General features: G+C 37.4%; 1 protein-coding gene and 1 pseudogene across 1 annotated transcript in view; both read left to right on the top strand.

Annotated features, from left to right (window-relative positions):
* The window catches only part of ITGA2 (integrin subunit alpha 2), a 92,014-nt gene that overhangs the window by 39,417 nt on the left and 31,704 nt on the right, over positions 1-20,893 (top strand). Inside the window, exons 3-11 of the mRNA XM_045565931.1 lie at positions 3,409-3,518; positions 6,188-6,279; positions 9,325-9,439; positions 9,607-9,734; positions 11,999-12,147; positions 15,873-16,023; positions 16,319-16,484; positions 18,398-18,474; positions 20,231-20,369. Of these exons, the coding sequence (XP_045421887.1) occupies positions 3,409-3,518; positions 6,188-6,279; positions 9,325-9,439; positions 9,607-9,734; positions 11,999-12,147; positions 15,873-16,023; positions 16,319-16,484; positions 18,398-18,474; positions 20,231-20,369 (1,127 nt within the window). The remainder of the gene's footprint in view (positions 1-3,408; positions 3,519-6,187; positions 6,280-9,324; positions 9,440-9,606; positions 9,735-11,998; positions 12,148-15,872; positions 16,024-16,318; positions 16,485-18,397; positions 18,475-20,230; positions 20,370-20,893) is intronic.
* Positions 976-3,296, top strand: LOC123648521 (annotated as a pseudogene).

A 20,893-nucleotide genomic window follows, 5' to 3' on the forward strand; every position in this document is an offset into this window, starting at 1 on the left:
GAACACCAGTCTCATCCTGTATTCTAGATATGTAGATGTTGTTGCACATAAAGAGAGCTCCATATATGTTCTGTATTTTTTGCTAAGTATCCCTTTATAAAGACAATAAACATAAAGCCACTTAGATAATGCATCTGCTCTCTAAGTGAGTTAATATATGAAAATACTTAGGGCAGCGGTCCCCAGCCAAGCAGCTATGAGACTTCACTTGCTCACCTGCCACTCACCTCTTGCTGTGAAAAAGAATGAAAGATGCACTGCTTTGAAAGAATGGAAGATGCACTGAACGTTGCCACCTGGATTTACCAAAGGCCCTCAATTCCCATGCTGGAAAAATGCATGAGAGAGCATATCTCTCTTTCCTCTCATTCAGTTGTCCACCCTAGTGTACTACCATGTCCCTCCCCCCACAATCCCAAAGTCACTGCTTTATCACGGCCACCACTGTATCTACCTCATTGGGCCTCCTCAATAGATTTCTCATGCATGACCCTAACAGGCCATGGACCAGTACCAGTCTGCAGCCCAGGGGTTGGGGATCACAGGCTTAGGGCTTAGAACGCACTCAACAAATGTTAGTTTTTGCTTTTAGTTTTAATATCATTTCATTCTTTAGAGCTATGCTGATCAATATACGAGGGCTGTCCAGAAAGTATCCAGCCATTGTTAATATAACAAGAATGGGTTAGACAACATGGATGTAACCTGGCAGCCAAGGAGAGTGGACCGTGGTGACTTCATTGTATGTGTAAACAATGACGCATACACCGTATGCACGCATGAACAATGATGACTTCACTGTACTAGTCAGTGGGACAGTAGACACTGTTAAGTGAGCTTGTGTGCTCTGTGGCCGTCCCATTTAAAATGATTGAGTGAGTAGAGCAATGAATCCCCATCAAATTTTGCATTACGCTTGAACATTCCTCCGTGGAAACTATTTGGATGATTTAGCAGGCTTTCAGAGACGATGCAATGAGTGTAGCACAAATAAAAGTGAGGCACAAACGCTACAAAGGTGGTCAAGAATCTGTTGAAAGTGATCCACGTTCTGGGCACTGGGGCACCACCGTTGGGCTTCCTGTGGCAGCGACCACCCGAGCAAGTGGCATGGTGGGGGTGGAGAGCGGCCACAGCTGCAGCACCTCCCCAAGTGGCCCATGGTGCCTGGCCCCATGGGAAAGAGATCAAGTTGTGCTAGTACAACCACATAAATAATTAATACCTGAAGTCTCAATGTAACATGGACATCAACAGATGATTGGGAGTCAAATACTGGGTGAAACGGTTTTAAAAAGTGTATCTAGCTTTTAAAAAAACACGTCTGCAGGATCCTATCTTAATGCCGGTAGTACTCAGCCAAAAGAATTTGGGAGGTTCTAGTATTCTGCATGGCTGAAGCTGAGAATCTGAAACCCTGATGCTTAAGCTCTATTCTGGATCATAGTTCCAACTTCTTCAGGATGTAAGGAAAAGAGGTAACATTACCATAGTGATAGATCTTTGGTTGTACAGGTTTCCCAATAAGTGGATCATGATGACCGTGTTGCAGGGACTTGCTGTAACATGGCTACTTCCCAATCTACCCATGTTACAATATCAACAGTGGGTTCAAATGGCTTGGATGAATCTTTTTGTGGTAGAACTTTAAGGAATTGTAGTATTGCTAACCTTGAAGAAATCTCTTCTCATTCTCAAATACAATCAAGATCACCGAAAAAGAGACCAGAGCCTACGCAAATTCAGAAAGGAAATAACTATGGAAGAACCACTGATGTAAAACAACAAAGTACCCGAGAATCGTGGTTATCAGAGACTGTTACAGACGATTGCTGTGCTCGAGGCTCAGCGTTCTCAAGCAGTCCAAGACCTTGAAAGTTTAGGCAGACATCAGAGAGAAGCACTAAAAAATCCCACTGGATTTGTGGAAAAAACTCCAGAAGAAGGCTGATGTAGGGCTTCCACATCCACAGAGTTGTTCAATTACCTGCGATTGTATGGGACCAATATCCCCATAGCCTTGGGAACTTTGAAAGAGAATTGAAAAATTGTAAAAGACGTTACTAGGAGAGTTACGCTGTTTTTGATAAACGTTTACCTACTAAACCAAAAAGTCCTTCAGATCCTAAGAAGGATGGAGAGTCCTTTTCATATTCTACTTTGCCTTTGAGTGATGGTCCAGAGGGCTCAGACAGCTGTCCTCAGACGCCTGTGTGATGATACCAAACCCAAAACATTTAACCAATTGTGGACTGTTGAAGAACAGAAAAAGCTTGAACAGCTATTCCTGAAATACCCTCCTGAAGAAGTAGAATCTAGATGCTGGCAGAAGATAGCAGATGAACCAGGCAACAGGACAGCAAAACAGGTTGCCTGCCGAGTATTCCTAAAAGCTAACTAAAGCTGGCATTCCAGTCCTAGGAGGAACACCAAACTTATATATATATATACTCAAAAAGTCTTCAATGAGCAGACGACAGCACCATCTTAATAAGCCTCTTTTTAAACCTTCCACTTTTATGACTTCTCATGAACCACCAGTGTATATGGATGAAGATGATGCCCAACCCTGTTTTCATAGCCACGTGAACATTGCTGTTGAAGGAGGCATCGGGTGAAGAAAGTATTCCTATCATGTATAGGAATTTACCTCAATATAAAGAACTATTACAGTTTAAAAAGTTAAAGAAGCAGAAATTTCAGCAAATGCAAGCTGAAAGTAGCTTTGTGCAACATGTGGGCTTCAAGTGTGACAGCTGTGGCACAGAACCTATCCAGGGTGTTCAGTGGCACTGCCAGCATCTTGTATCTTCTTCAATAAATGTCTCTATTTTTCAAATTACATGGCTGGATACTTTCCAGACAGAGCTCGTATGGCCACCAGCCACGTGTGACTGTTGAGCACTTGAAATGTTACTTTCCATATTAAGATGTGCTCTAAGTATAATATATACACTAAATTTCAAAGACTTAGTAGAGAAAAAAGAATATCAACTAGCTCATTAATAATTTTTATATTAATTGCATGTTAGTTTGGATATATTGAGTTAAAGTATACTATTAAAATTAATTTAACGTGTTGCTTTTTATTTTATTAACGTGGCTGGCTATTAGGAAATCTAAAATTACGTATGTGGTTTAAATTTGTGGCTTGTGGCTTTGTTTCTGTTGGACAGCGCTACTTTAGAGGGACCTCCAGGGTGTGTGGCAGCGCAGTGGTACTGCAGACATTCACCAAGGACCTTGATCAGCTAAGAGGAAAGGAAGCAGGTCAAATCATAGCTGAACAAATATGAACTGTTCACTTTAAAAATTGAAATTAAATGCATTTTTCACTGTTTGTAGCCAGTTTTATCTTGAAGAAACTACTTAACATTTTTATGTCTGATAAAAAAATCCTATTTCTAGGTTACTGGTTGGTTCACCCTGGAGTGGCTTTCCCGAGAACCGAATGGGAGATGTGTATAAATGTCCTGTTGATCAATCCACTGCTACATGTGAAAAACTAAACTTGCAAAGTAAGTTTTCATTAGCAAGTGGTATTTTACAAATAGTAAAATCTCATTTGTTGTATACCCAACTGAAAACATCTAAAACAATCATTGTTCTTTCTTAAAGAAAAACACACAGCTTTTTTGCCTTTATCTCTTTGGCCATATGAGGCTCAGTTGTATCCAAATTTCCAAAACAGTTTGGAGATCTGACTTAACAAGATGCATGGGGAATGTGCTGCCTCCTGAACCATCTGCTCCCAAACCATGGACTGGTTTCCATCAACATTGAGGATTATTTTCCTGATTACTTAAAGAAATCTGAGGCTATCCTTATTTCTCTCTGTCTCTTTTTGAAACAAACTATTAAGTATGGAAACATCAGTACTAGGGCTGAGTTTGGAGATGCCAAGAAACACTCTGTGTTTCTGATTATGTCTAAATGATTGCATTCGAATAGAATAAATCCATAACTTGGAATTATTTGCTGTTTTAATTATTCACATCTCCCATCCAAGTGCTAACTGGGCCTGACTCTGCTTAGCTTCCAAGATCAGACAAAATGGGGCATGTTCAGGGTGGTATAGCCATAGATGATTATCCACAACTCAGATGACTTCTATTATAATACAAAAATTACTAAAGGTGCAGGGGTAGAAAGTTAAATGAGTGATATTTCCATGCAGTATTTCCTGATCCAAGTAAAAGTCACTCCACTTGATCATCACACCAGCTGCCAGCAGCCAGCAGCCAGAAAACTCAGCACTAAGGAGTCATAGAGTCACGAATTAGGAAAATACAATGTTATGAAAATCAAGGAAACAAAGACTTTCAAAAATAGTGATTAAGACTTGGAAACAAGGTCAGGAGTGTTTCTTACATGTCTCTGTATACCTAATATCTAAAATAATTTCTGGCATATACAGGGCTCAATAAACAGATTTCCTGTGAAATGGAAGGAATATCAATGGAGTCAAATGCTACAGAGGTTAAAGGGGATGAGGACTGAGTAAATATCCTGGCTTATTTAAAGAGATGTGGGTGATCTAGATCAGTGATGTCCAAACATTTTGAACACTCACTGTGTGTATGTGTGTGTATATATATATTTTTAATAATAAAAATATATACATTAGGATAAGTGTCCAAAGTTTTATTATATAGTTCAAAAGTGTTATATCTTCCCAAACATATCACCCTTAATTTTTGAACACTCACCACTAATGTATATATTTTTATCATTTTTCAAAAACTATATATGTGTGTTGGCATATTACCTTCCTAATAACACATTCACATAAAAATAAATTAAAAAGAATAAAAACATGCATGTAGAAGTTCTATTATTTTCTTTCTGCACTCTAGCAGATCATATTTTTTGAAACTTGCTCACCTAGAGTATAAATCCAGTAGTGTGGGGAGAAAATATATAACAGAGGATTCAGGAGTGTGTGAGTAGTGACTAAGCACAGGGAGTCAAAGTCTACCTCCTGTTCTAGAAATTGAGTAGGGAAGGAGAGCTGGAAAAACAGTTCTATGGGATGGCAGGGTTAGGAGATTTTTCTGGTAAAAAGGAGATGATCCTATTTGTAGGGAGCGTGGCAGGAGGCAGTAAAAAGGGAGTCCCTATTAGACAAGGATAGAGTTAATTGTATGGAATTAATGTCATTGGTACCTGTGAAAATGAGTCTTAGAAAGAATGCTCTCTTCTCTAAGATATAAAGGAAAGAGAGAAAAAGTAGGAGTTCTAAGAATGATCTTTACATAATGATGACAGGCCTGGTGCCGTGGCTCACACCTGCAATCCCAGCACTTTGGGAGGCAGAAGCAGGAGAATTGATTGATGTGAGGAGTTTGCAACCAGCCTGGGCAACATATTGAGACCTCATCTCTCCCCCCAAAAAACATGAGAGAGAGAAAAGTTGAGATTATTCTGAGAGTGTGATTTGTGTTCTCTGCAGTAGAAGAGTTATTCACTGAGAGTGATGGGACCTAGGTTGAGGTTGGAGGCTTGAGAACAGTGAAGTTTTACAACAATCACCCTAGGAAATGAGAGAAGGAATCCAACTAAGAATAAATGAAAGTGGCAATGATGGCTCTGCAGAAATTAGAAAACATGAGTGAATAATGATATTATTGAGGAGCATTGCCATGTTTAATAGCTCAAGACCAAATACAGTGATTCATGCCCTAGATCAATGGGAGAGAGGAGATGGAGAGATTTACTTACTTTACATGGCTAGTCTCCTGATTTCCTTTTAAAATTCACCCACTATTGCTTTGAGTCAGATTCTATCATAGGGCCTTCTTTGATAACACTTTAAGGGTATTTTAGCAATCCAGAGAAAAAAGCACTAGATAGAGCCAACATGACTTTGGGAAGAGCAGAGGAGGCAGAGGAACAAATGGTGTCCTTAGATATGTTTTCTTTGGCCAGAACATTGTAAAAAAATTTAAATGTAAATGTCTATAGGTCATGTCCTGTCCAGATCCCACGCCGTAATGTGTCTCACTCCGCAGCCTCACACGTGAAAGTGAGCTGCCAGGTCACTGAAGGCATCTCATTTCCCTGCACTTCATCACCTAACTCAAGAACCTGTACATGTGACACTAGATTCAATGCTACATGAAAACATGGGTGTGCCTGTTTGTGCCTGAGAATGAATCACTTTTTAAAATCTTTTTCCCTTTGAAAGCTTCCACAAGCATTCCGAATGTTACCGAGATGAAAACCAACATGAGCCTTGGCTTGACGCTCACGAGGAACGTGGGAACCGGAGGGTTTCTTGTGAGTGTTTACTTTTGCAATCGTCATTCCTCTCAAGGAAGTATGTAGTCACTGTCTGCTCGCCACCCTTCCCATCACATCAGACCTTGAGCTTTAAATGCTCAGAGCTTGCTTTTTGCTAACTAATCTGTTGATGTGTGGCCTTTTTAGCGTATTCTGCAAAATCATTGCCACAGGATGTTTTGAAAAAAAGGGAACAAAAGCAACACTGATTCTTTGCCCCTGGTGGGTGTGCTGAGTATTTCGTTGGTAACAGCAGAACCCCAAATCTCGTTTCTATTTCCTGTAGGAATGTTCAAGATAGGTACTGCTAATTCAGAAAGTAGGTTTCAAAGCTAAAAAGAACTTTTGTTTTTAATCATTTCCTGTAACCGTTGACTAATTTCGTATTATTTAAGGCAAGGCACAGTCTCTCATTTTATTTCATGTCAGTGTTTACTCCTATTTAGTTTCTAAAATCCTAGGAAAAGACATCACAAATCAGTGAAATAGAATGCCTCATTTAACAGTGGTCTGGGGACAATTAATTGGTTAATAATTTGCATATTCAAGTATACTTTCAAGTGAATTAAATAAAGAGTTAAGATAAAAAAACAGAGGACAATGGAAATTTTCTGAAGGAAGGAAGAATTTCTGAGTTTAGAACTAATAGAAGTAATAATATGGGAAACTGTTGAAAAGATTTCAGTATATAAAAAATGAAAAACATTGCACACCAAAAAAAAAAAAGTTTAAAGGCAAATAAAAATCCAATCCTATCAAAATTTCTACTAGTTTGTATAGGTATATCCTAGTTGTAATCCCATTAAAATTATCTTAGAAACCCTAACTGAACTTCACATTAGTTTTATCTAGACCATTTACATGCTAACTTAAAAGCCGATGTTTAATAACTTCATTATTCTAAAAATATAATTCATTTTGAACAATCTAATTTTATTTTTACTAATAGATATTAGTATTCAGATGACTTTGGTGCTGCTAAGTAAATTAGATATTGCTAAAATATATGTTACATCAGTTCATATGTGAGGATTGCAATGGAAATCTTCATGGTTTATGATATTTCAAAGCCTTTATAATAAATAGGGTTACCTTCATCTTTTTTTTATTTGCTTGTTTTTTAAGGTTAAATAAATCAGAAAGAAGAACATATTAAGATTTAGGGATTACAGACTGTGCCTCAAAATTTTTAATCTGTAACTCCAGATAAAGTAAAATAAAATTGCAAGAGAATTTCAGAGATTAATTTAATAGTCAATGGAGCAAGCAGAGAAGCAGAGAGAGAGAGAAGAAGAAGAAAGAAAAAAGTCAAAGTTTCCTTTATGTATCTAAAAGGTCAAAATCACAAGATACTCTTAAGAATTATGTGGAAAAGACTGACAATCATCACATTTTTTTGAAACTTCTTAAGTTCTGGGCTTAAAGCAGGAATGTAGTTCTGGCATTAACAATTGGCATATTCTAATTTCAACTTCTTAATGCTATTTTCCATTGCTTTTAAAACAAAAAAATTCTTTTCTTGAATATTTCATGAGTTATTTTTCTTTCTTTATGAGTTATTTTTCAAGGTGATGAAAAAAAACTTAGGAATGGGGGTATAGGAATCAATAACTGGTATGTGTTATTTAGTAAACTAACCAAAGGCATTAATAATGATTTTCTCCTAACTAATTGGCAAAATGAACTAATTTTATAGGGGGAAAACTATGCCTTGTTCATTGAGCATGAAATATGACCACAGCTGCTTCCCCTTTGAGCTACTTACAGTTAAAAGTGGGTCACATAAAGTCCCTTTTATTTTTCCAACTGCTTCTTGCAAGTCCACACTCCTGTTCAGTTTTAATAATTGATCCACAGCTTTACATAATGTTAAACTTTGTAGGCATTTTTTTGGATCTGGACTAGATTTCTCTTTCCCATCTGGCGATTTTAGTATTATTTGATCAAATGCTCCCCATGTAACTTAATCATAATTGAGTCAGGAGTTCTTGGCACTCAAGGACTCCTGAAAAGGGGAGAATTGGGATTGCATTAGTGGAGATATTAAGAATTGGAGTATACATGATGTGAGCAAGGAGACAAGTAAGTGCCAGCCAGCTCTGGTGACTGAAATTAATTAGGAAGTAGAATTAGGGGGTTTTGACATCCTCAAAGTAAAGAAATACATTATAGCAAAGTTAAAAATTGGCAGTCAGTAAACGTCATTTGTGTTTGCTTAAGCATATAGAGTATTTTTTAAAAAATGAATTTTCATATGAAATTTGCCCTCTCTGATTCTCCTTTAAAAATGGGGGAATCTGGCAACACAGAGCCAGTTTCACAAAAGTGGGTGGGCAGGAACCGTGGTAGCCTGGGCCTGTACACAGGCAGGGCTTCCTCATTCGCCGTGATGCCTGTACCTAACCCCAGGCTCTCTTCAAGGGTCACTGCCTGGCCTTTGAGGCCACTGGGTCTATGGTTTCTACTTAGGTGTATGAATGGAAGGAACTGGAGGAAACTGGTATTCAACAATAACCACGACAATGACGCTGGCTAACAATTACATAGCGCTTGCTACTTACCTGGCACTGTTCTAAGTGTTTTATATCTATAGACACAGTTAATCTTCACAACAAGCTTGAAAGATAGGAGGTATGATCATCCTCATTTTACAGGTGGAGCACCTGAGGCACAGGTGACTGAGAGACAAAAAGTGAACTTTGCATTCATTCTCCTCCTGGGTGTTCTCTGGAAGGAAAACACCATGTACCCCTTTTCTGTAGCTTGGTGGGTGGCCTGACGGGCTCCTCCCTTCACTGACAGTCCCCAGCTCCCCTACCTGGAGGCCTGCACTGGGCACAGATCACCTGCCACCTTCTCCATCACTCCTGCCTGCCCCAGTGGACTCTTACTCAAAGGCATTTTTGACTTGTTAGTTTCAAGAGTTAACAATTATTAGTATCTTGGGAAAGAATAGAAATGATTTCTGAGTTCCACAATGGAGAGGTAGAAGGTTAGCATTTTTCATGTGTTTCTATTTATTGTTTTATCATTTCTTTGAAGACATGTGGTCCTCTGTGGGCACAGCAGTGTGGAAATCAGTATTACACAACTGGTGTGTGTTCTGATGTCAGTCCCGATTTTCAGCTCTTGGACAGCTTTTCACCTGCAGTTCAGAGTAAGTTATGAATGCAGAGATGGCATGAGCAATGCCTTATAGTTAAAGGGGGGAGGGATGGAATTTATGAACAAGTGCCACTCGATCCTCCCTAAGTCTCATTTTTATATGGGTGTGAAGTTTGACTTACCTATGGAAATCTGCTTCTTTCTTCTTTTCTTGTGTAGCCTGCCCTTCCCTCATAGATGTTGTGGTTGTATGTGATGAATCAAACAGTATTTATCCCTGGGATGCAGTAAAGAATTTTTTGGAAAAATTTGTACAAGGCCTGGATATAGGCCCCACAAAGACACAGGTATGGATGTCAGAAATATACAAACTAATCCATGGCTTTTTCCCTGAAAAAACATGGTTAGATATGAAGTTTTAATTTTTGCATTTGCCAAATCCCCATTTTAAATGCATTTAATGGAAATGTTAAGAGTTGATTGAAACTTGTACTATATTGGGTTATTTTACCTCAGACTTTGCCCTGTGCTGGTCTTTTGACCCTTGGAGTTCTATTTCTGACACAGAAATCAAGAGTATAGGATATAACATCTTAATCCTTTTTTAGTTACCTATTTTTGCCCCTCTAACCCATGAGTTTATTAATACATTTTAAAATTCAACATGTATTTTTATGTCCATTTGAACTAATAATTAATTTCTTTTGTTTACTCTACTGGTAAAACAATTATCTTTGAATTCTGGGATTTTTATAAATAAGTCACTAAACATAATTCTATCATTTATTATATTATAATTTTTATCACATTTTAGTCCAGCCTGCCTTTTTTTTAAACAGAGTAAGTCTTTTCAATAATTTGATATAGCTCTCTATGTTTTAAGAAGTCTTTAACTTGCTTTTATATCTTCTTGAGGTAGGCAATCAAAACTCAGGAACAGAAGTTTCATGTTTCTGTAAAAACAATAAATAGCAATTAATTTAAGAGTTTACTTCCTGATTATATGTGGGTTTGTTGTTGTTTTCCTTTCTGATTGGATTTGCCACTTCATGGGTCGTCCTGGCTGTGGCAGCACACTGAATCAGTATCAACAGGGACCAGTTCACAGAGTTACCAGTGTATGTTCTTGGATTGCTTCTGATACTCTAACGCCCAACATTTAGTAACAACTCTTGGAATATTTTTCCTTAGGTGTTGAGCAGTTATCTTTATTGAAATTTGCTTTTCTTCATTCCTATAAAGTATTATAAAGTATTGTTACACGTTTTCCCCATTGATGTTGCTTTTCAGTACCAAGAGGACATTAATACCCACTGAAGCTTTGGAAGTTTCACTGTGGGCTTTTCCCAGAAAACTCTGTCAAATTAGACTTGGTATAACACTGGTTTCTGGAAAGCACCACTGTTATGATCCCTTATAAGAGAGGTTTTCATATGTATCTGCTTACTTTTCTCTGTCTCTAAATGGGTAAGCCCCTATAACATGACTTATTTTATTTAATAGTCTCATGCAGAATTCATGGCCTTCCTCTTCAGTGTCTTCCAACCACAATGCATCTTATGCCTCTCTAGAAGTGATTTAACTCAGTCTCTCTTCTTACAATTTAAATTTGACTTTTCTATAAGTCCTGATATACCACAATTCTTTAAATTTTTCTTCCCCTTTCTCACACAGAAGTTGTGAGAGGAAGATGGGGTTACCATCTTCCTCCCTAGCAAAAAATAGTGGATTGAACTCAGAAATCCAGTTCTTGCCCCTTCCCTGCTCCTTCCATACTGACCTCTATTTCAGAGAGCCTCTCCACTACTGATCCCTTATTACCACTTCCTGTTCTGGAAAGCCCATCTCCTAGGCTTAGAGGATGATTTCAATGCCTGAGGACAAGAACATTAACATAAAGATGTGACTTTCTTATCTCTAGGATTAGAAAATGTCCCCAAGCATCTTGTTCAGAAGTTCTTCTTTCTCTCAGCTCTTTCAAATAAGATTGTCTCTAATGGCGTTTTCTCTGAAGGCCAGAAACTCCCTGCACATATAGGAACTTCCCTCCAGAGATGCTGAGGCCCATAATATAGGAAATGCAGCACAAGAAATACTCCCAAATATACTACATTGATTAGGAGCACATTGGTTTTCCTTTTGTCCAACTCTAGTTCCCTATTACACAATTACTTTGAAGTGATGAGATGTTACCCTCCACTAGGATTGCTTATAAGCGTATATCCATCGCTAATTAGAATGTTTATTTGAATGTTATTTTAGAATGTTAATTTTAATCTTCCTATTAAAAACCTTGTTCTAATATTCATTCATATTGAAATATTATAGGGCAGTGCTTAAAAATCTACAATTATTACTCTTGAGAACCAAATCGTAAGCTGTAGCACATCATCTTGCTTGGCAATAGTACTACTGTTGTATACTGATGGCCTCTAACAAAGAAGAAATTATTCCATTGAAAGAAAAATAACTATCAAGAACAAAGTTGAAAGTGATCCCCTCAAGCTATCAGACCATGCCTAAATGCACTGTTTATTTTTATTATATTGGTTAAATAGAAATTATTTATTACTTAATGACAGCCCATTAATAAACTTCTGCTCTTTTAAAGGTGGGGTTAATTCAGTATGCTAATAATCCAAGAGTTGTGTTTAACTTGAACACTTTTACAACCAAAGATGAAATGATTGTGGCAACATCCCAGACATCCCAATATGGTGGGGACCTCACAAACACATTCAAAGCAATTCAATTTGCAAGGTAAGTTTTGATGCTAGTAGGCCAAACTTTTAATAACACAAAAGTGCCAATAAGTATGAAAAAAGAAGGAAATAACAAAGAAAAATAATATACCTGGTACTCACACTTAAATCAGAACTAATAAAAAAGTCTGAGCATTCTATGACTTGAATACTTTGAGAAGACAGTTGGAAAAGAAAGTGAAAAATCTCTGATTCTAGTGTTTTTATATTACATGATTTTTAAAGATTTTATATGAAGTAAATGAAATGAGAAGACCTTAGGATAAAACAGTAGGAAATGGAGAAATCTGTCATTATTTGTTAATATTTATCTGAGCTTCAGACAGCTCATGGGGCACTTCATTCAAATTAACAAGGGCCATAGAACCTTAAACACGAGTTTGAATTGAACTCAATGAGTTCATCATACTAATGACAATCTGTGGAAGTGTGAATTTTACAACTGTATAGTACTGTCCTCATTCTTATCTCAGTTTCTCTATTTTCTCAGTTCCACTGACCTTCATCTTCACCTCTGTTTTAACCAAGTCCCTTTACAAAAATGCTAAACACTCTTCTGTGGTTAAAAAATAAATGAGAATGATAAGCTTACCTTCCCTTAAACCTCCTTTCTGCCTTTTTGATCTTGCAAATTCCTTCTTTCCACTACCATAATTCTTTGAAAAAAGTGTCTCCACTTCCTTCCTCCACTTCCTTGAAAACTATCTGTCTGCTAGTAGGTGAGTGTGGCCCTTTTAGTCCCCCAAACCAATGGTCCTGCCTCTTTGGCTCCTCTGACCATTTTTTTTTTTTTTTCTTTCTTGCCCGGGCTAGAGTGAGTGCCGTGGCATCAGCCTAGCTCACAGCAACCTCAGACTCCTGGGCTTAAGCGATCCTCCTGCCTCAGCCTCCCGAGTAGCTGGGACTACAGGCATGAGCCACCATGCCCGGCTAATTTTTTTTTTTTGTATATATATTTTTAGTTGGCCAGATAATTTCTTTCTATTTTTAGTAGAGATGGGGTCTCACTCTTGCTCAGGCTGGTCTCGAACTCCTGACCTCGAGCGATCCACCCGCCTCGGCCTCCCAGAGCTAGGATTACAGGCGTGAGCCACCGCGCCCGGCCTCCTCTGACCATTTGATAGTGATGAACACTCGCTGCTATTCCCAACCCAGTTGCCATGACAACACAATCTTTTGGAATGCCTGCCAACTTCTTGTCAACAACTTGTACCTCTTCACTGGCTCCTGTTCCTACTTTTTCTTCACTAAACAGAGCCCTTTCTTCTTTATTACCCTTCTCTTTTAGGAATTGTATCCATTCTCACGGCACTAGCATCAGCTCTGTGTAGGTTACCCCATTGGTAGGTTATCAGCCCTGAACTCTCTCCCAAAACTCACACAGGTACGAAGCTAATGCTGAATATCTTTATTTGGAGTGTTGCTTGTGTACCAAATTCAGTATGTCCTCAACTGGCCTAATTCTTTGACATGCCACTCCTCATGGCTTTGCCATTTTGATTGATGTTGCTGCCTACTTCCTCAGTCATTCCGACTACACACTTGATGGTTTTCTTTGTTCATTTAGCTCCTCCTTACATCACACATCTGGTCAGTCACCACATCCTGTCATTTCTATTTCTGCATTTCCCATTATATCTGTCACTTCTTTTTTCTGTGTGTATATTTTAGTTGCTGCTTCTATTATCTGGTGACTATCTCCATATGTCTCAAAAGCAGATTCCCCACAAGAGAAGACATCATTGATTAGGTTAATCTTTACTGTCCCTATTAAGATGTCCCTTTCGGCCAGGCCATGTCATAAGCTGCTGACCAATCAATAGGTCAGCTACCATTTAGTAAAGTGCCCTTCCCAGTCCAGCAACTGGACTAAGGAGAAGAAGTAGAGATAGACAATGGCCTTCCTGGAGTGAGAAACTGCTGAGGGCCCCTGTTTTCAGCAGGAAATGTGGGTGTGGCGTTTTTCCCTGGAAGGAGCCAGGGGGCCTGACAGGCTTTCTTCTCCAGAATAATGGCCACTGTCCATGGAGGTGGAACTTTTCTTGCTTTCACCATCTTTCAAAACTTTGGTTTTCTCCCCTGTGCCATTTTGTATCTCCCTCTCACCATGATTGTCAAAGTTAACAGGATTTAATCTCTCAGTGCTAGGAGAATCATTCAACTTTTTACTCGTACTTCCCAGAATGTAATTACCTGTATTTCTTTTCTCTCTCTCTTTTTTTTTATTGGTCTGTTTCTTTAAAATATTGAATAGACCAGGTGGGCGTGGTGGCTCACACCTGTAATCCCAGCACTTTGGGAAGCCGAGGTAGGTGGATCGCTTGTGGCCAGGCATTCAAGACCAGCCTGAACAACATAGTGAGACTCCCATCTCTACAAAAAATAAATTAAAAATTAGCGGGGTATGGTGGTGCTAACCTGTAGTCTCAGCTACTCGGAAGGCTAAAGCAGGAGGATCGTTTCGGCGGAGGAGTTCGAGGCTGCAGTAAGCTATGATTGTGCCCCTGAACTCTAGCCTGGGTAACAGAGCAAGATTCTATCTCTCAAAAAACAAAAACAAAACCAAAAAACATTGAATAGAATCTGACATTCTTTCAGTAAATATTGCCATAATATTGCTATGTTTCAGTTCACTTTATTTAACCTGCATTCAACAAAGCACTGCAGGTAGTTAAAACTAAATAAAGCACAGTTCTGTCCTCAAAAACCTTATAATTATACATGAGATCTACAGCATGTTATAAAGAGTATATGTCACTCAAAAAGGATCTGATGTGAGTACTATAATTCAAATTCGTCTGCCTGAAAAATATGGAATATTTTCTATAATTCTGTAGTCTGTAATATAGAATACAAAAAAGATTTCAGGAAATAAAATAATATGCTCAGTTTTAAATACATTGAATTTGACATTGTCTATCAAAATTTGAAATGTGTATAACCTTTGTCTCAATAATTTCACTACTAAGATTTTATCCCATTGATACATTTGAAAAAGTATGCCAAGATATATACACAGGGATATTCATTACAACCTTACTTGTAAAACTCAAAACAGCCTGAATACCCAATAATGGGGAACTGGTTAAATAAACTGTGGTGCCTCCAAATAATGAAATATGTTGCAGCCATTAAAAAAGAATGAGGATTTCATATGTACAGATGGAAAGATCTCCATCAAAATGAAAACAATTGTTTAGAATGTGTCCCCATTTGAGTAAAAGTTTAAGCTATAACCTATGCACACAACCATATTACATATAAATAAAACATTTTCTAGAAGGAAACATAAGAAACTGATAATAGTGGTTACCTTAAGTGAGGGGCTTAGTGTCAAATTTTTGTTTATACCTTTCCAAATACTTTGAATTTTTTTTACCATATGTATCTATTACACTTTTGAAAATAAGTATTGAAAAAGTAAATACAGGTCCAATGAGTAAACCTTATGACAGCAATATCTTTACTATGTTGATTAGCATTAATGAATTCAACTTTCTTATAAGAAAATAATTCTGAAGAATCCTAGGGTGAATACATGTACATATATACACACACAAGCCATGATACATGACTTAAATATGTCACGAGATGATATGGAGAGAAATTCTAAGTCACAATCGTTGTGCTTAAAGAAGCTGATTTTGGATTTCTATTTCAAACCAGAGGTCCACATATTAACTCCATCTTTTGATAGTGAATCTTTAATTTTATCTGCCACAGAGATTTCGCTTATTCAGCAGCTTCTGGTGGACGACCAAGTGCTACCAAAGTAATGGTGGTTGTAACTGATGGTGAATCGCATGATGGTTCAATGTTGAAAGATGTGATTGATCAATGCAACAATGACAATATACTGAGGTTTGGCATAGCAGTAAGTGGCTCTTCTTTTTACTTGTGTTATGGCTGTTGGGTAAATATTCCTTTAATGTGTCGCTTCTCAATGCTGCACTTTCCCATTGGCTGTTCATAGTTTAATATAAAAGAAAGTTTTTACTCTATTTCTGCTTCTTGCTGATTTTCAGTTCTGTCAACTGAATAAAGGGTTGTGAAGACGTTGCTTGATTTACTTCTCCAGAGGGGCTATTGTGTACAAAACAATAGACTAGAACTTAGGGAAACTAGAGTACAGTGGTAATGACCTTTTTTCCTCTTCCTCTATTTTCAAGGTTCTTGGGTACTTAAACAGAAATGCCCTTGATACTAAAAATTTAATAAAAGAAATCAAAGCAATTGCTAGTATTCCAACAGAAAGATACTTTTTCAACGTGTCTGATGAAGCAGCTCTACTAGAGAAGGCTGGGACATTAGGGGAACAGATTTTCAGCATTGAAGGTAAAAAACACTCCTTTCAAGAATTTTTTTCCAAAACTTTTAAAATGAATTGCTTATTTTATCATCATACTTTCTCTGTTAATGTTAACTTGTATGCCTTATATAAAAAGAACTCTTATATGAATCAGTAAGAAAAATGGACAAAGAACGTAAGTATTAGAATAGTTTATAAGTGATAAAATACAAATGACCAATAAACATAAGAAAATATTCCCAGTTTCAGTCAATATTTAAAATTATGAATTAAACCTTATGTTTTGCCTTAAAGATGGCATAGATTAATAATATTTAATCTTGGGGAGATTATTGGGAAGCAAAGAAGCTCAAAGAAGCTGTTGCTAAGATAATAAATTGTTATAACTGGGGGAGCAACTTAGTAATATCCATTATTTACAATTTTACAAATTATTTACAATTTACAAAATTACAATTTTATTATTCACAATTTATATTAATAATTGTAGTTTTACCTTTTTATGGTGTAAGTTCTAAAATTCTTGAATTTGTTTACAATAAGCATATATACTTTTAAAATTAGAAAAATACAGCAAAGATTTTTAATAGTTCAGCTTTTGAGGAAATAATTTATTTATCAGACCTGAAATATTTTACTTAGGTGGCCTTGAAAGGTCTAGTTAGTTCAGAAATCCTGTGTGTTCAGGAGCTCACTGTATGGAGGACTAAAACACACTTCACGGTTGGTGAAAGTCCTACATGACCCAAATCCTGACTCCAGACAGTTAACCCAAGTACCAATATGCAATGAAGAGCATATTTTGTTGAGCACCTGTGAATTGGGTATAGCCTTAGAATCTGAGGCCCAGGGGATTGCATAAAGTATTCATTCCTATAGCTAAATTTTGATCTCCTGATTATCCACTGGAAAGTTCTATCCAAAGAGTTTTATTGCTTCTTCAATATCCCATGTGCTTTTAAGTTGTTTAAATCATCATCAAGATCCAGTATGCCCTGAGATAATACAAAATTCCTAGGGTCTCCACACTAATAATTCTGTGTGTTTGTAGTGGCATGAATGAGGACAGCTGCGGTCTACAAGCTAACTGGAAATGATTTTGAGCATTATCTGCTATTATGGACTTTTGGGGAGCACTGTCCTATTTCATTAAAAATTCTATCTACTCATCTTGTGAAACTTATTATGTCTTCTAAATAAGACTATGTCATGCAGTACCATTTGTCTTCTTATCTATTAATATGTTAATATTAAAGTGTCAGTCTAGGAATTTAGCTTCCTTTTATGTAAAGATTAGTGAAACATAACCATTTTGACCACACTATATGGAAAATGAGTACTAATTGAGTCTTATGATGTTAGTGGCAGAACTGTGTAGAACTGGAACAAATTTCCCAACTGGTAGAATTCCTACTCAGTCTTGAGTAGCTAACCCAATTACTTCTCAGCCTAGTCCTCACTACAGATCCATTGCCTAGCTCTTCCAGTTGCAGCCGAGATATTTGCACATTTATTAGTACTAATATTTAAGAGCTAAAAATTCAGTTAGTTTCTTGCCTAGCAATGATAAATTTTTAAAAAAAATTATCACCTCAGTTTTCACCTTACCTCATACCTTTTGTTGAGTGTTCTTTGATATCAGGAACTTCATAAGTATTCCATAAAATACATTAATGTTTAATTAAGATTAATGCCAACTTTGAACACTACCTTGGAAGTATTATGGATTTCTGTGATCTGCTAGAACACTCTCAGTGATTTCTCCTTCCCAGAATCTACCAGCTCTATATTTTTGGGTGAACATCAGAACATTTTGTGTGTGTGTGTGTGTGTGTGTGTGTGTGTGTGTGTGTGTGTGTGTGTATGAGTATGCCTGTGTTTTAAAACTTGATTTAAAATTGCTTACAGTAATATAATTTTTGAAACTGATATTTCCCAGGTACTGTTCAAGGAGGGGACAACTTCCAGATGGAAATGTCACAAGTAGGATTCAGCGCAGATTACTCTTCTCAAAATGTGTGTATATCAGACAAACTCAAGCCATGCTGCCATTTGGCCTAACATTTCTGGACACAGTAGCTTTAGACATAAAGTGGAGAAACAGCCATCTAGTGATCAACAGTTCGGATTCCTAGTCATATAGTTTAGTTTCTTTGTGCTGCTGACTTACCATCTAACAATTGAAGATTAATACCTTCCCTTCTCTGTTTCACAGGGATTTTGTATGGGAAAAAAATGATAATATACAAGAAAGCCTTTGAGTGCTCCAGGGCACAGGCACTATATTAATTTAAGGTATTATCCCTGCAGGAATTTCCTTTGAATCAATTAACTATTAACATTTGTTAAAAACATACACTCTTGTCATCAGTGTCATTGCTGAATTCTGAGTTGCTTTTGTATCATTTTCTAAGAGCCGAGACAGAAAATGGTTGAAAAGTAAAGAGTTAAGGAAAATGTGAGACGAGACTGGAGTACACCACTGTTGTCCATTCTTGGTTCTCAGAAACATCCACCTTTCAGGCTGCTGGTTCTAATTCAGTTCAGGATATGAGAAGGGTAGAGAAAGCGTTGAAAAGATGTGAGGCCTGGGGAATATTTAGGGGGCAATAAGAAGTCAGGAGATTTGATCAGTGAGTCAGAGAACCACGAACGACTTATTTTCTCTAGAATAAAAAGTGCTGTTTTTGGATCATCAATCCTTAGAGATGTTTATAAAAGTTATGGATCTTTCCCTCAGAAAAAATGTAAATGAATCCACACACAGCGAATTTTATACACTATTCCATGAGGTTTTTGTACCTGCCCTGAAGCCCTTTCATGCTTGCCAGATTCAGATTCAGAGTCTGTGATTTTATTACAATCATTCACATAACCTCATGGTCTCTTGTTCCCAAAGTGGGACACATCATTTCCCTATTTGCTCTTTTTTTAATGGCTTGTATTTTTTTATCCAAAATTATACCTTTGGTGTTTTCCAGAATCTAAGATCAAAAAATTAAAAAAAACCAATATCCCATCCTGACCAAATCTGCCTTTTCCATGATTTACAGCTTTGAATATTCACATTGGGTTTTGAGCCAATCCAGAGTAGCCTCTCCTCCCCCGGCCCTCTCCAGGGCTCACCAGCGGTTATTTCCCTTCCAATGATTGAATGTCACAGCTACAGGTGCCTCTGTCAAAGAGCTGGGATAGAGGAACATAGAGGTGCTAGAGGACAGTGGGGAAGGAGTCAGGAAGAGAGAATGAAAGTTGAGAATAGAATAGGTCAGAAGAGGACCCCCCAAGACATGCCTGGGTTAGCAGCCACATCACCGTCTCTCCTCCATCATCAGCACTTACTATTTCTCAAGCGTGTCTCATATCCAGTTGTGAGCTTTTCTTTATGAATATGTGGGGCTGGAAACGCACTTCTGACTCCTTCCTAAAGGCTCATGAGGGTTCAGCATTTGTAAATGTATGCCTTTGAATGGATATTTGAAGATGGCTATGTACCCGTCCAATGCTACAACTTATTACAAAGTTTTATGTACATAATATGTCATACTAAATAAAGTCCAAGATAACATGAACCATGGGAAGGCTTATTCTCCAGCACAAATATATTAGAATAATTCTGTGATATATCAACATACATTCATATATATTTTACATCATGTTTAGATTCTTTTCTTTTAATTCTAAACAATTTATTTCAATATTTTGCCTACCCTGCATTTTTATGCTTTAAAGGTGATTTGTTTTAATGATCTTCATTTTTCAATTATTTTAGGATATTCTGATGCTGGGTGCAGTGGGAGCTTTTGGCTGGAGTGGGACAGTTGTCCAAGAGACATCTCATGGGCATTTTATCTTTCCTAAACAAGCTTTTGACCAAATTCTGCAAGACAGAAATCACAGTTCCTATTTAGGTAAGGTATAGCAGTGTCTGGCTCAGCAAACTTAAGTCCCCTTCCTGTAAACTAGCTATTTGTTGAATCTCAGAGTCAGTTCAGCAAAATCCTTGAACTGTCATCTAATTATCATAATTATTATGTATATAATCTCTTTGCCAATCAGGCCTTAATCCATAACTACTTAATGAAACACTATATTGTACTCACAAATCTCTTCTGGCTGTTCAAGTGGTTGTAACCGCTGGAACATGATTGTGTTTCTCCAAAATGGAAATAGTTTCTAAAGGCCAATACAGTAAGTGGTAGTCTGATATTAATTTAGAGCTCTTCGTCTTCTTGTGCTTAGAATAAGCAGCCACCAATTTTGAGGACCTATTACGGGACGGTTCCTGAGCTGGCTAGTCTACCTACATAAACATTCAATTCGTTTCAGAGCTATTTTACCTTTGAGAGCTAACAAGGTTAATAACTTGCCTAAAGTTAAACAACCCAGTAAATGGTAATGCAGAATCCGCACCTGGGGCTAATTCCAAGGCCTG

Source organism: Lemur catta, chromosome 12, assembly GCF_020740605.2.
Source record: "Lemur catta isolate mLemCat1 chromosome 12, mLemCat1.pri, whole genome shotgun sequence".
Lineage (NCBI taxonomy): Eukaryota > Metazoa > Chordata > Mammalia > Primates > Lemuridae > Lemur > Lemur catta.